The 15785-nt window shown below is 43.8% G+C and overlaps 2 protein-coding genes across 2 annotated transcripts in view; one reads left to right on the top strand and one right to left on the bottom strand.

The window, feature by feature from the left end:
- LOC135492143 (serine/arginine-rich splicing factor 7-like) overlaps nucleotides 1-15785 on the top strand; it is an 87939-nt gene that overhangs the window by 61474 nt on the left and 10680 nt on the right. The window lies entirely within an intron of this gene.
- Nucleotides 7694-8791, bottom strand: LOC135493003 (putative nuclease HARBI1). Its single transcript, XM_064779751.1, has 2 exons — nucleotides 7942-8791; nucleotides 7694-7812 (listed from the first exon to the last, which is right to left on the bottom strand). Exons 1-2 carry the CDS (start codon nucleotides 8789-8791, stop codon nucleotides 7694-7696), a joined length of 969 nt encoding a protein of 322 aa, XP_064635821.1.

Here is a 15785-nt window from a genome sequence, read left to right as displayed (position 1 = left end):
CCCGACCGTACCCATGTGGTTTGGTCGAGGATCAATCAGAAAACGTGCCATCTCCAAGTGGTTTTGAGCTTGGGGTGTTAAGAAAAAAAATGGAAAATTTTCTTTAAAAATATTTTAAAAATATTCTGGTCACACCTAGGAACGAGCGCGGTATGAGGCTATGCAGGGCCTCGTCCCCAACCGTACCCATGTGGTTTGGTCGAGGAACAATCAGTAAAAGTGCCATCTCCAAGTGGTTTTGAGCTTGGGGTGGTAAGAAAAAATTTGAAATTTTATTAACAAAGATTTTTAAAAAAATTCTGGTCACACCTAGGAACAAGAGCGGTATGAGGCTATGCAGGGCATCGTCCCCGACCGTACCCATGTGGTTTGGTCGAGGAGCAATCAGAAAACGTGACATCTCCAAGTGGCTTTTGAGCTTGGGGTGGTAAGAACAAATTAGAAATTTTACTTAGCAAAGATTTAAAAAAAAATTCTGGTCACACCTAGGAACGAGAGTGGTATGAGGCTATGCAGGGCCTCGTCCCCAACCGTACCCATGTGGTTTGGTCGAGGAACAATCAGTAAAAGTGCCATCTCCAAGTGGTTTTGAGCTTGGGGTGGTAAGAAAAAATTAGAAATTTTACTTAACAAAGATTTTTAAAACAATTCTGGTCACACCTAGGATCGAGATCGTTATGAGGCTATGCAAGGCATCGTCCCAAACCGTACCCATGTGGTTTAGTCGAGGAACATTCAGTAAAAGTACCATCTCCAAGTGGTTTTTGAGCTTGGGGTGGTAAGAAAAAATTAGAAATTTTATTAACAAAGATTTTAAAAAAAATTCTGGTCACACCTAGGAACGAGAGCGGTATGAGGCTATGCAGGGCATCGTCCCGACCGTACCCATGTGGTTTGGTCGAGGAGCAATCAGAAAACGTGCCATCTCCAAGTGGCTTTTGAGCTTGGGGTGGTAAAAAAAAATTAGAAATTTTACTTAGCAAAGATTTCAAAAAAATTTCTGGTCACACCTAGGAACGAGAGCGGTATGAGGCTATGCAGGGCCTCGTCCCCAACCGTACCCATGTGGTTTGGTCGAGGAACAATCAGTAAAAGTGCCATCTCCAAGTGGTTTTGAGCTTGGGGTGGTAAGAAAAAATTAGAAATTTTACTTAAGAAAGATTTTTAAAACAATTCTGGTCACACCTAGGATCGAGATCGTTATGAGGCTATGCAAGGCATCGTCCCCAACCGTACCCATGTGGTTTAGTTGAGGAACAATCAGTAAAAGTGCAATCTCCAAGTGGTTTTTGAGCTTGGAGTGGTAAGAATGAATTAGAAATTTTACTTAACAAAGACTTTAAAAACAATTCTGGTCACACCTAGGAACGAGAGTGGTATGAGGCTATGCAGGGCATCGTCCCCGACCGTACCCATGTGGTTTGGTCGAGGAGCAATCAGTAAAAGTGCCATCTCCAAGTGGTTTTGAGCTTGGGATGGTAAGAAAAAATTAGAAATTTTACTTAACAAAGATTTTTAAAACAATTCTGGTCACACCTAGGAACGAGAGTGGTATGAGGCTATGCAGAGCGTCGCCCCCGACCGTACCCATGTGGTTTGGTCGAGGAACAATCAGAAAACGTGCCATCTCCAAGTGGTTTTTGAGCTTGGGGTGGTAAGAAAAAATTAGAAATTTTACTTTAAAAATATTTAAAAAAACATTCTGGTCACACCTAGGAACGAGAGTGGTATGAGGCTATGCAGAGCGTCGCCCCCGACCGTACCCTTGTGGTTTGGTCGAGGAACAATCAGAAAACGTGCCATCTCCAAGTGGTTTTGAGCTTTGGGTGTGAGGAAAAAAAAATGAAAATTTACTTTAAAAATATTAAAAAAGATTTCTGGTCACACCTAGGAACGAGAGTGGTATGAGGCTATGTGCAGCATCGTCCCCGACCGTACACATGTGGTTTGGCTGAGGAACAATCAGAAAAAGTGCCATCTCCAAGTGGTTTTTGAGCTTGGGGTGGTTAGAAAAAATTAGAAATTTTATTAACAAAGATATTAAAAAAAATTCTGTTCACACCCTGGAACGAGAGCGGTATGAGGCTATGCAGGGCATCGTCCCCAACCGTACCCATGTAGTTTGGTCGAGGAACAATCAGAAAAAGCGCCATCTCCAAGTGATTTTGAGCTTGGGGTGGTAAGAAAAAATTAGAAATTTTACTTAACAAAGATTTAGAAAAAAATTCTGGTCACACCTTGGAACGAGAGCGGTATGAGACTATGCAGGGCATCGTCCCCAACCGTACCCATGTGGTTTGGTCGAGGAACAATCACTAAAAGTACCAACTCCAAGTGGTTTTTGAGCTTGGGGTGTTAAGAAAAAAAATGGAAAATTTACTTTAAAAATATTTAAAAACAATTCTGGTCACACCTAGGAACGAGAGTGGTATGAGGCTATGCAGAGCATCGCCCCCGACCGTACCCATGTGGTTTGGTCGAGGAACAATCAGAAAACGTGCCATCTCCAAGTGGTTTTGTGCTTGGGGTTTGAGGAAAAAAAAGGGAAATTTACTTTAAAAATATTTAAAAAGAATTCTGGTCACACCTAGGAACGAGAGTGGTATGAGGCTATATGCAGCATCGTCCCCGACCGTACACATGTGGTTTGGTCGAGGTACAATCAGAAAAAGTGCCATCTCCAAGTGGTTTTTGAGCTTGGGGTGTTAAGAAAAAATTAGAAATATTACTTAACAAAGATTTAGAAAAAAATTCTGGTCACACCTAGTAACGAGAGTGGTATGAGGCTATGCAGGGCATCGTCCCCACCCGTACCCATGTAGTTTGGTCGAGGAACAATCAGTAAAAGTGCCATCTCCAAGTGGTTTTTGAGCTTGGGATGGTAAGAAAAAATTAGAAATTTTACTTAACAAAGATTTAGAAAAAAATTCTGGTCACACCTAGGAACGAGAGCGGTATGAGGCTATGCAGGGCATCGTCCCCGACCGTACCCGTGTGGTTTGGTCGAGGAACAATCAGTAAAAGTGCCATCTCCAAGTGGTTTTTGAGCTTGGGGTGGTAAGAAAAATTAGAAATTTTACTTAACAAAGACTTTAAAAAAAAATTCTGGTCACACCTAGGAACGAGAGCGGTATGAGGCTATGCAGGGCATCGTCCCCGACCGTACCCATGTGGTTTGGTCGAGGAACAATCAGAAAACGTGCCATCTCCAAGTGGTTTTTGAGCTAGGGGTGGTAAGAAAAAATTAGAAATTTAACTTAGCAAAGATTTAAAAATAAATTCTGGTCACACCTAGGAACGAGAGCGGTATGAGGCTATGCAGGGCATCGTCCCCAACCGTACCCATGTGGTTTGGTCGAGGAACAATCAGTAAAAGTACCATCTCCAAGTGGTTTTTGAGCTTGGGGTGTTAAGAAAAAAATGGAAAATTTACTTTAAAAATATTTAAAAAGAATTCTGGTCACACCTAGGAACGAGAGTGGTATGAGGCTATATGCAGCATCGTCCCCGACCGTACACATGTGGTTTGGTCGAGGTACAATCAGAAAAAGTGCCATCTCCAAGTGGTTTTTGAGCTTGGGGTGTTAAGAAAAAATTAGAAATATTACTTAACAAAGATTTAGAAAAAAATTCTGGTCACACCTAGTAACGAGAGCGGTATGAGGCTATGCAGGGCATCGTCCCCAACCGTACCCATGTGGTTTGGTCGAGGAACAATCAGTAAAAGTACCATCTCCAAGTGGTTTTTGAGCTTGGGGTGTTAAGAAAAAAATGGAAAATTTACTTTAAAAATATTTAAAAAGAATTCTGGTCACACCTAGGAACGAGAGTGGTATGAGGCTATATGCAGCATCGTCCCCGACCGTACACATGTGGTTTGGTCGAGGTACAATCAGAAAAAGTGCCATCTCCAAGTGGTTTTTGAGCTTGGGGTGTTAAGAAAAAATTAGAAATATTACTTAACAAAGATTTAGAAAAAAATTCTGGTCACACCTAGTAACGAGAGCGGTATGAGGCTATGCAGGGCATCGTCCCCACCCGTACCCATGTAGTTTGGTCGAGGAACAATCAGTAAAAGTACCATCTCCAAGTGGTTTTTGAGCTTGGGATGGTAAGAAAAAATTAGAAATTTTACTTAACAAAGATTTAGAAAAAAATTCTGGTCACACCTAGGAACGAGAGCGGTATGAGGCTATGCAGGGCATCGTCCCCGACCGTACCCGTGTGGTTTGGTCGAGGAACAATCAGTAAAAGTGCCATCTCCAAGTGGTTTTTGAGCTTGGGGTGGTAAGAAAAAATTAGAAATTTTACTTAACAAAGACTTTAAAAAAGAATTCTGGTCACACCTAGGAACGAGAGCGGTATGAGGCTATGCAGGGCATCGTCCCCGACCGTACCCATGTGGTTTGGTCGAGGAACAATCAGTAAAAGTACCATCTCCAAGTGGTTTTTGAGCTTGGGGTGTTAAGAAAAAAATGGAAAATTTACTTTAAAAATATTTAAAAAGAATTCTGGTCACACCTAGGAACGAGAGCGGTATGAGGCTATGCAGGGCATCGTCCCCGACCGTACCCATGTGGTTTGGTCGAGGAACAATCAGAAAACGTGCCATCTCCAAGTGGTTTTTGAGCTTGGGGTGTTAAGAAAAAAAATGGAAAATTTACTTTAAAATTTTTTTTTTAAATTCTGGTCACACCTAGGAACGAGCGCGGTATGAGGCTATGCAGGGCATCGCCCCCGACCGTACCCATGTGGTTTGGGTGAGGAACAATTAGAAAAAGTGCCATCTCCAAGTGGTTTTTGAGCTTGGGGTGGTAAGGAAAAATTTGAAATTTTACTTAACAAAGATTTTTTAAAAAATTCTGGTCACCCCTAGGAACGAGAGCGGTATGAGGCTATGTAGGGCATCCTCCCCAACCGTACCCATGTGGATTGGTCGAGGAACAATCTGAAAAAGTGCCATCTCCAAGTGGTTTTTGAGCTTGGGGTGTTAAGAAAAAAAATGGAAAATTTACTTTAAAAAATTTTTAAAAAAAAACGTTCTGGTCACACCTAGGAACGAGAGTGGTATGAGGCTATGCGGGGCATCGCCCCCAACCGTACCCATGTTGTTTTGTCGAGGAACAATCAGAAAAAAATCGTGTCGTCACTGTAATAGACCTATATTCAGGGAGGAAAACTCTCGTCCCGCGAGATGACGAGGATGACACCATTTCTAACAGCCGTCAGCCGAAGTTTTCCCCACCGAAGTTCTAAAGTTAGTTAGTCTTGTGGAAAAGAATTGGAGGTTTATTAATGACAAGTTTTCAGACGTGATTACATTGAAGCGAAAGCAGGATGTGTGGAGTGACATAACGCGAAGAGTGAACAGCGTTGACACAGTACTTAGAACAAACAAAAGCATTCGGCACAAGTGGGAAGATATGAAATCAAAAGTCAAACAAAAGGCCGTCTATGTAAAAAAGATGTTGTCAAAAACTGGCAACGTGCCATTGGAAGATGCCTTTCCTCAGCTAACGGAATTGGAGGAAAGGATTGCAGGACTCATCGGGACTGAAATGATTGAGGGAATCCCTGGCGGCATAGATACAGAAGAGCCTGTCTCCGGCTACCATGACAACCACGAGGACCGCGACTTCGATTTCGAAACGCAGATATCAGAACAAGTAAGTTGTTGGCAACCAGTGTTCAAAGACACATTTCAAAGATGGCCGAGTCTAGAGAATGAGTTAGTAACTCTACCACCCCCATGGCAAGAAAAAAGTGACTGGCATAACGCATACTTCTTTTTGCCACGGGTAAAACTGGTATGCCATGTCGAAAATGGTAAATAAATCTCCCGATGAACTGCATCATACAAAAATCTAGAGTGAGGACCCCTACCCCTCCCCCAACCACTACAACCTGATATTGTAACGATGTTGATTCGATAATATGGCCCAACTATTGACTTCACATATGGCTGTTTCGATCAAATGTAACAAACCCTCCTCTCTTTGATATCCATTTCAACCACTAAAATTGAATTTACAGGAACTTCAAAACGAAATAGATACCATTGCGTCCCCAGACATTGCCGTCTACGATGAAGACGTCCGTTCTCCTTCTCCACCACCAAGGAATCGTGTGCGACCACATAAGGGTCCCGTCTCCCGATCGTTTATGGAGTCCATGGGAGATTCTCCTCTTCCAGCAAAGACGTCCGCTCGTGTAGATTTGTAGAAATCACTGACTGTAAGTATTGTTTACTTCACCCATGTTAAAGACTAATTGCTCGATTTTATGCCTTAAATATTGGTGATATTGTATTAAGCGCTAAATAATTAGCTTTATAATCATAAAAGCCTATAAACTAATGCATGAAGCAAACAATTTGTATTTTTTGCTTGTAATCAGTCACAATGGATCTTATTTTTCAGGCTGCTCGAAATAAGAGAGGTTCATGTACCATGACACGCCGTGATGATGTCAACTCCGATGAAGCCGTCCGTTCTCCTACTCCACCACCACAACGCCGCAGCTTGCAATCTTCAAAGCGTTGTTCTTCTGTCCCAGCAAGAACGTCATCTGTACTTGACTTTCGGGGATCACCAAAGGTAAGACAGAAAAAATTACTAATTTGGCGGGATGGCCCATGAAGTGGTGTTTGTGCATCTACGTATTTAAGGAAGGGGGAAGTGTTCTAATTTCACATCTCCCTTTTCCCCAAATTACTCGGCTAGAACAGGAAACGTACCGACCGACAGACAGACGAACGCTGCAGTTGACAGTACATCCCACACCCCAAAAAGTTTGAGTGGTCAAGAAATGAACTACATAAGAATTTTACTAAAATTAACATGATTTTAATTTCGTCAACATTTCAGACAAATCGTCGAGTTGTAGCGCCATTCATCACTCATCCTGTCGATGACATCTCGGATGGTGACGTTCCTTCAGCTTCATCTTCTTCTGTCCGGCGATCAGGAAAGGCTGGTTCATCCATGGGATCTGCAGCAGAAAGGAAACTTTCCCATGCAGCTGAAGTAGTCGAGGTAGAGAAGGAGCGGGTAGAAGTTGAGAAGAAGCGACTTGATGTTGAAGAAAGAAGGCTTCACCTGGAAGAAACAAAAGTTGATATCTTTAAAAAGGCTGTGCATCTTTTGGAGGTACTAGTCACGAAAGCCAGTGAATGGGAGGATATTGGTCCAAAACGGAAGGAACACAGGTCTAGACCGTCTTCATTTGCTGTACTGGAAAATATGGGCAAAGGAGAGTGATTCCTTCATGGTAAACTTGTTAACACTGCCGAAATATTACGGACAATTGTGCCTGGGTTCTACATCTGCCCTAGGTGACTGAGTTGTAGCCTACTACATGTGTAACCTACTCTGTGAGATATATAATTGCTTATCATAGTTTTTTTCTTCAAAACAATCATGTGTTATGGTAGATATCATAGTTTTTTTCTTCAAAACAATCATGTGTTATGGTAGATCTACAGAATTTTGTTGTTTATCCGTTATTGTGGCCAAACACACATATTTCTCCCAAGCAGTAATTGGTGATGGTTCGGTTGTTTATTTGGCAATAAAATAAGTAAAAAATACGTACATATTCCTAAAATGTTGATCTTTCATTCTTGTCCTTGCGTCCACGCCCGTCTCGTTATCTGCGAAACCAATTAGAGGGTTGTTGTCGACATCGGGATTTTTCACGTTGGCGGGTGGATTACGAGGAACGGGAAGTCCATGGTTTTCACATATGTTATGTAACACGGCAGTCGCAATGATAATTGAGCAACACTTTTCGGGTCGAAATCGGAGGGTTCCACTTGAAAAAATAGCAAACATTTGGAATACATGTGTAAGTATATAATTCCATTGTTTAAGCAACTGGTCCTACATGCAATCTCCGGAATTGCATAATATGATAATGAGTGTACATTATTCAGGGACCTACCTTCTACGTGTAAGCACCTCCATCTGTTTTTCCATCTTCCAAATGTTCGTTCAATGATGCTTCGAACTCTCCGGTGGTGAACGTTATATTGTCTATCTGCAGCATCTTCTGGGTGGGATACAGGGGTCATTAGGTAGGGTCTGAGAGGATAGGCACTGTCACCTAGCAGGTATCCACCATCATCCAGTAGTCCACGTTCCATCTTCGCCTTTAAGCTGCAGTTACACCAGATAAACGCATCGTGTGTGGCACCTGGCCAACAGGCAACGATATTAGTGAATTTCAAGTCATGCGAACAGACTCCTTGCACATTTATGGCATGCTGCTGTTTCCTGCAGACATAAGACGCCTCGTTTACGGAGGGACACTTAATTGGAATAAGTGAATCATCTATACAGCCGACGACATTCGGAATCCGATGGCGTTCAGAGTAGAAACCCTCTTTCTCACGCTCTTGCTCGGCAGCCGTTCGAGGAAACACTATAAACTGCTGTGCTTTGGCTTCTAAAGCAGAGGAAACTCTGGTCACAATCCTTGATATGGTAGGTTGACTCAAGCCACTAGCCATGTTCCCATTAGCAAGTTGAAAACTGCCGGTAGCAAAAAATCTGAGTGCAACACAGACCTGGAGAGTTGCTGGTACTGCACGTGATCGCCTGGTGGCTGGGGAAATCTCACCTGCTAACAGGTCGATGATTTCAAGGAGGACTGGTCGAGTCATCCGGTACCGCTGATATAAATCTACGTCATCGTAGACGTCGAGTGGTTGTAATCTGTCTCTAAACACACGCTGCCGCCGTAAAACCCGTCTGGCCTCAACCTCTTCCAATAAAACCAACGCAGCTGCCATGATTGTAGCGTACAAGTGTTTCAAACTATATACGAAAACTCAACGAAGCCTAAAACACCTCACCTAATTCTAGTAACGCGTTACGAGGTCGATTGATGTAACGAGTGCTTTGTGAATATGACGCAAATCGATAAAAGCACACTACGAGCGGTGTACGAGTTCGTAAACGCTTACTAGGTCTGTCTCATGATAGAACGTTAGGGACAGACGGGAACCTAAGAAGTACCTAATTCAACGTACCATGCTTGTTAACTTTGATGCTATTGGTTACACGAGCATTACCACCAGGGCTGCGCTGCTGTGATGAATACATATGTAAGGTCCTTCTTCTGATTGGTGGTCACCAAAGCACATTAGGAACGCCCACCTATACATACAATAGCTTTTTGACAACGTGCGTTGGTTAACTGTCAATGAAGGAAAATTGATGTTACCGATGTTACCGAATAGGTCTTGTTATAGACAAGCGGTCAATTATTGATAAAAGCCTGGTTGGCTCGTATTAACCAAATTGAGTGTCTTTTTTATCTAAGTAGTTACTATGCAAAAGAAAGCGGTTCATTGTTGGACTGTGGCTGAGTAACAGTAACAAGTTATGACTATGATAAGGTGGGGATCCTCAGTCTTTGGGATCTCGATTGCGTGTATCGTTCCATCTATCGCCCCAACAGCATCTGGAATAGTATCCCAGTTGCCCCGCAGTTGTTCCCACTCTTCATCGGTCGGCCATGTTATACCGTCTTGAAAATAGGTCCACAAAACATCTGTCATAAAATAAAGTTCCCTGCAAACAGATTGCTTGCTGATATCAAACATTGCACTCATCGCAACAATGTCTGGATATTTCTTGATCCAATAGAAAAAAAGTAGTAAACGGTTCTCCACCGACAGCAAATGATCTCGGTACCGTCCTGGCCTGTTTTCCAGAAGGGGCGTAATGTCCTCTACGAGGTGCTGGAAAGAGGCCACTGTCTCACCTGATAGATACCAAAAGTCCATCTGGTGGTTTCTAATCCTGGTAAAGACGTCGTTACCACCGTATGGACCATTTGGTTGATTGGTGAGAACTTCATCAAGTCTTGGAGGCAACGGAGGCGGACGCACTTCTAAATTATGAAATGCTGGTGTAAGCAAAACTGGTGGCGGTGGTATGGGCGGTGGAGCAGCAAACAAAAACATCCTAATTCTCTCCATGGTGAAAGCAGCGTGAGGCCAAGCGACTGCTGGCCAACACAAACCATGGCAATTAAATGTTATCAATAATCAATTCAATTTCGGACAAAGGAATGATATTTTATTGACCATTTTCAATGCGTGTCTAATCATGTCACCACAGGGATAAGGCTAGACGCATAATAAAGGAAAATTACATGAACCTTCCCATATTGCCATTGAATGCAATTATCCAGTGCAAAGATCATTGTTACATGGCCGGCCTCCATTCAGAACTTGGAACGCAAACGTACTCCACGTGACATGTGAAGGCCTATTAGATTAATCCTGCTACGCGTCCATGGACGTTGATTTTGGTTCCCGTCCGTCCCTAACGTTCGGTTATGAGACAGACCTATTAGGTCTGTCTCATTATAGAACGTTAGGGAGGACGGGAACCAAAATCAACGTCCATGGACGCGTGGTAGGATTAGGTCTGTCTCATAACCGAACGTTAGGGACGGACGGGAACCAAAATCAACGTCCATGGACGCGTGGTAGGATTAATCTAATAGGCCTTCACATGTCACGTGGAGCACGTTTGCGTTCCAAGTTCTGAATGGAGGCCGGCCATGTAACAATGATCTTTGCACTGGATAATTGCATTCAATGGCAATAGACCGCCCATATGGGAAGGTTCATGTAATTTTCCTTTATCATGCATCTAGCTTTATCCCTGTGGTGACATGATTAGACACGCATTGAAAATGGTCAATAAAATATCATTCCTTTGTCCGAAATTGAATTGATTATTGATAACATTTAATTGCCATGGTTTGTGTTGGCCAGCAGTCGCTTGGCCTCACGCTACTTTCATCATGGAGAGAATTAGGATGATTTTGTTCGCTGCTCCGCCGCCCATACCACCACCCATACCACCGCCCATACCACCGCCCATACCACCGCCACCAGTTTTGCTTACACCAGCATTTCATAATTTAGAAGTGCGTCCGCCTCCGTTGCCTCAAAGACTTGATGAAGTTCTCACCAATCAACCAAATGGTCCATACGGTGGTAACGACGTCTTTACCAGATTTATAAACCACCAGATGGACTTTTGGTGTCTATCAGGTGAGACAGTGGCCTCTTTCCAGCACCTCGTAGAGGACATTACTCCCCTTCTGGAAAACAGGCCAGGACGGTACCGAGATCATTTGCTGTCGGTGGAGAACCGTTCACTACTTTTTTTCTATTGGATCAAGAAATATCCGGACATTGCTGCGATGAGTGCAATGTTTGATATCAGCAAGCAATCTGTTTGCAGGGAACTTTATTTTATGACAGATGTTTTGTGGACTTATTTTCAAGACGGTATAACATGGCTGACCGATGAAGAGTGGGAACAACTGCGGGGCAACTGGGATACTCTTCCAGATGCTGTTGGGGCGATAGATGGAACGGTACACGCAATCGAGATCCCAGAGACTGAGGATCCCCACCTGTTCTACAGTGGCCATGTCCAGAAATATTGTATCAGCACTCAGGTCATTATCGACAATTGTGGAATGAGTTGTGCTCCCCTTGAATAATCGGTATATGGTAGTGGCCCCTTTGTTACTGTGCTACTGTTGTGTGGGGTGCGGGTGCATTTGTGGAGGGGGGGGGGGGGGGGGTATACGATACATGTACTAACTCAGCAATTTATCTTGCAATAACTTCTCTTATCCTTCGTCGGAGTTGTTTTGCGGTTCGCCTAGCGTATAATGCCCTTGTGCGTTCCGGCAAACGGTTGACATTTTGCCGGATGTGGCCTAGAATGCGAACATAATTATTTCTATGTCGCTGGTACCCTTCCCGGAGAAGGGCCATCTCCTCCATGCGAACGAGCACTCTATCACACATGACTGTTCGTTCACTTCGACAACACTGTACTAAAAATCGCGCTAAAACTAGACCCATATCATAGTCATAACTTGTTACTGTTACTCAGCCACTGTCCAACAATGGACCGGTTTCTTTTGCATAGTAACTGCTTAGATAATAAAAAGGCACTCAATTTGGTTAATACGAGCCAACCAGGCTTTTATCAATAATTTATCGCTTGTCTATAACAAGGCCTATTCGGTAACATCGGTAACATCGATTTCCCTTCATTGACAGTTAACCAACGCTGGTTGTCAAAAAGCTATTGTATGTATAGGTGGGCGTTCCTAGTGTGCTTTGGTGACCACCAATCAGAAGAAGGACCTTACATATGTATTCATCACAGCAGCGCAGCCCTGGTGGTAATGCTCGTGTAACCAATAGCATCAAAGTTAACAAGCATGGTACGTTGAATTAGGTACTTCTTAGGTTCCCGTCTGTCCCTAACGTTCTATCATGAGACAGACCTATTAGGTCTGTCTCATAACAGAACGTAAGGGACGGGCGGGAACCAAAATCAACGTCCATGGACGCGTGGTAGGATTAATCTAATAGGCCTTCACATGTCACGTGGAGTACGTTTGCGTTCCAAGTTCTGAATGGAGGCCGGCCATATAACAATGATCTTTGCACTGAATAATTGCATTCAATGGCAATAGACCGCCCATATGGGAAGGTTCATGTAATTTTCCTTTATTATGCGTCTAGCCTTATCCCTGTGGTGACATGATTAGACACGCATTGAAAATGGTCAATAAAATATCATTCCTTTGTCCAAAATTGAATTGATTATTGATAACATTTAATTGCCATGTGTTGGCCAGCAGTCGCTTGGCCTCACGCTACTTTCACCATGGAGAGAATTAGGATGTTTTTGTTCGCTGCTCCGCCGCCCATACTAACGCCACCAGTTTTGCTTACACCAGCATTTCATAATTTAGAAGTGCGTCCGCCTCCGTTGCCTCAAAGACTTGATGAAGTTCTCACCAATCAACCAAATGGTCCATACGGTGGTAACGACGTCTTTACCAGGATTAGAAACCACCAGATGGACTTTTGGTATCTATCAGGTGAGACAGTGGCCTCTTTCCAGTACCTCGTAGAGGACATTACGCCCCTTCTGGAAAACAGGCCAGGACGGTACCGAGATCATTTGCTGTCGGTGGAGAACCGTTTACTACTTTTTTTCTATTGGATCAAGAAATATCCGGACATTGTTGCGATGAGTGCAATGTTTGATATCAGCAAGCAATCTGCTTGCAGGGAACTTTATTTTATGACAGATGTTTTGTGGACTTATTTTCAAGACGGTATAACATGGCCGACCGATGAAGAGTGGGAACAACTGCGGGGCAACTGGGATACTATTCCAGATGCTGTTGGGGCGATAGATGGAACGGTACACGCAATCGAGATCCCAGAGACTGAGGATCCCCCGCACCTGTTCTGCAGTGGCCATGTCCAGAAATATTGTATCAGCACTCAGGTCATTATCGACAATCGTGGAATGAGTTGTGCTCCCCTTGAATAATCGGTATATGGAAGTGGCCCCTTTGTTACTGTGCTACTGTTGTGTGGGGTGCGGGTGCGTTTGTGGAGGGAGGTATACGATACATGTACTAACTCAGCAATTTCTCTTGCAATAACTTCTCTTATCCTTCGTCGGAGTTGTTTTGCGGTTCGCCTAGCGTATAATGCCCTTGTGCGTTCCGGCAAACGGTTGACATTTTGCCGGATGTGACCTAGAATGCGAACATTATTATTTCTATGTCGCTGGTACCCTTCCCGGAGAAGGGCCATCTCCTCCATGCCAACAAGCACTCTATCACACATGACCGTTCGTTCACTTCGACAACACTGTACTAAAAACCGCGCTAAAACTAGACCAATATCATAGTCATAACTTGTTACTGTTACTCAGCCACAGTCCAACAATGGACCGGTTTCTTTTGCATAGTAACTGCTTAGATAGTAAAAAGACACTCAATTTGGTTAATACGAGCCAACCAGGCTTTTAGCAATAATTGACCGCTTGTCTATAACAAGGCCTATTCGGTAACGTCGGTAACATCGATTTCCCTTCATTGACAGTTAACCAATGCACGTTGTCAAAAAGCTATTGTATGTATAGGTGGGCGTTCCTAATGTGCTTTGGTGACCACCAATCAGAAGAACGACCTTACGTATGTATTCATCACAGCAGCGCAGCCCTGGTGGTAATGCTCGTGTAACCAATAGCATCAAAGTTAACAAGCATGGTACGTTGAATTAGGTACTTCTTAGGTTCCCGTCTGTCCCTAACGTTCTATCATGAGACAGACCTATTAAGCCCTAAGAAGGCTTCATGAATAAGGCCCCTGAATCGGCGTCCGAGGTTCGAAGTTTCTTAGGACTTGTAAACTATAGTGCCCGATTTATACCCAATTTGGCGACGTTAGCTGAACCGTTGCGAGAGTTAACGCGAGCAGAACAGGAGTGGCAGTGGGGTCCAGCCCAAGAGAAGTCATTCGAAAAGCTGAAAAAGGCGCTAACCAGGGCTGAATCGCTTCCGCATTTTAAGCCTGGTGCCGAAACTCGTGTAATCGTCGATGCTAGTCCCTAGGGGCCATCCTGAGTCAAAAACAGGAGTCCGGTTACTTTAGGCCAGTTAGGTATGCTAGTCGGTCGCTTAGCAAGTGTGAAAGACGATATAGTCAAACAGAGAAGGAAGCACTTGGGATTGTCTGGGCCTGCGAACGCTTTCACGCTTTCTTGTACGGGATCAAGTTCGAAATTTCTACGGACCATAAGCCACTGATCTTCATATATTCGCGAAAATCGAAGCCCTGTGCGCGCATCGAAAGATGGGTGCTTCGTTTACAAGCGTATGACTTTACATAAAACATATTCCTGGAAAAGAAATGGTTGCAAACGCGTTGTCTCGCCTCATTGCAGAAGCTAAAAATGAGGAACCTGAAGAGATCAGAAACATTGGGGAGGAATACGTTCAATTTATTGCGAAAATTGCGACACCAAAAGCGCTCTCTACAAGGGAAATCGAAAGAGAATCCGGGTGTGATGAAAAACTTGACCTTGTTAGACAGTGTGTTGTATCAGGCAATTGGAACAATTGTCCTACCGAATACAAACGAGTTCGAAATGAACTGTGTACCGTTGGTAAATTGCTTCTGAGGGGTTGTCGAATCGTCGTAGCAGTTTGAGATCACAAGTGGTAAAGCTTGCTCATGAGGGACACCCCGGCATAGTAAAAACCAAAATGAGACTAAGGACAAAAGTTTGGTGGCCAGGCATCGACAGAGAGGCGGAACGCGAATGTCGTACCTGTCCAGGTTGCCAATTGGTGGCGCAACCCTCATGTCCGGAGCCCATGAAACGTGCCGAAATTCCAACCAGGCCATGGCAAGATACCGTGGCAGATCTTCTTGGCCCGATGCCAGACGGGGATTTTATATTCGCCATTGTCGATTATTATAGTCGTTTCTTCGAAGTTGAGGTTCTGCGAAGTACAACCTCAGCAGACATCATCCGGTGTCTTGACGTAATCTTCTCGCGATACGGATACCCGGTATCACTCAAAACTGATAATGGGGCAAATCTGATCTCAGAACAATTTGAATCGTATCTTGAAGAATGCGGAATCGAGCATAGGGTTAGTCCACCCCTTTGGCCTCAAGCGAATGGCGACATCGAGAGACAGAATAGAACAGTGTTAAAATGGCAAAGACTGGAAAGACGAGTTGCAGAAAGCTCTTCTTTCTTATCACACAACACCACATGGGACAACTGGAGAAAGTCCAGCCAAGCTGATGTTTGGTCGTGAACTTCGGACCAAACTGCCTGAATGGAATGAAACCAGCAATCGTGATAGTGCCGTCCGCGATCGCGATGCTGAGCGCAAGCAGATGGGAAAGGATTATGC

The sequence above is a fragment of the Lineus longissimus genome, chromosome 8 (assembly GCF_910592395.1).
Source record: "Lineus longissimus chromosome 8, tnLinLong1.2, whole genome shotgun sequence".
NCBI lineage: Eukaryota > Metazoa > Nemertea > Pilidiophora > Heteronemertea > Lineidae > Lineus > Lineus longissimus.
Note: the sequence above shows the minus strand (reverse complement) of the source record. Positions and strands in the feature narration are given on the sequence as shown.

Excerpts from the sequence above, each read along its gene's own strand:
- LOC135493003 (XM_064779751.1), bottom strand. The coding sequence starts at position 8,791 with ATGGCAGCTGCGTTGGTTTTATTGGAAGAGGTTGAGGCCAGACGGGTT. Across the intron at positions 7,813-7,941 it reads GAGGTGCTTACACGTAGAAG|TGGAACCCTCCGATTTCGAC; the intron begins GTAGGTCCCTGA and ends TATTTTTTCAAG.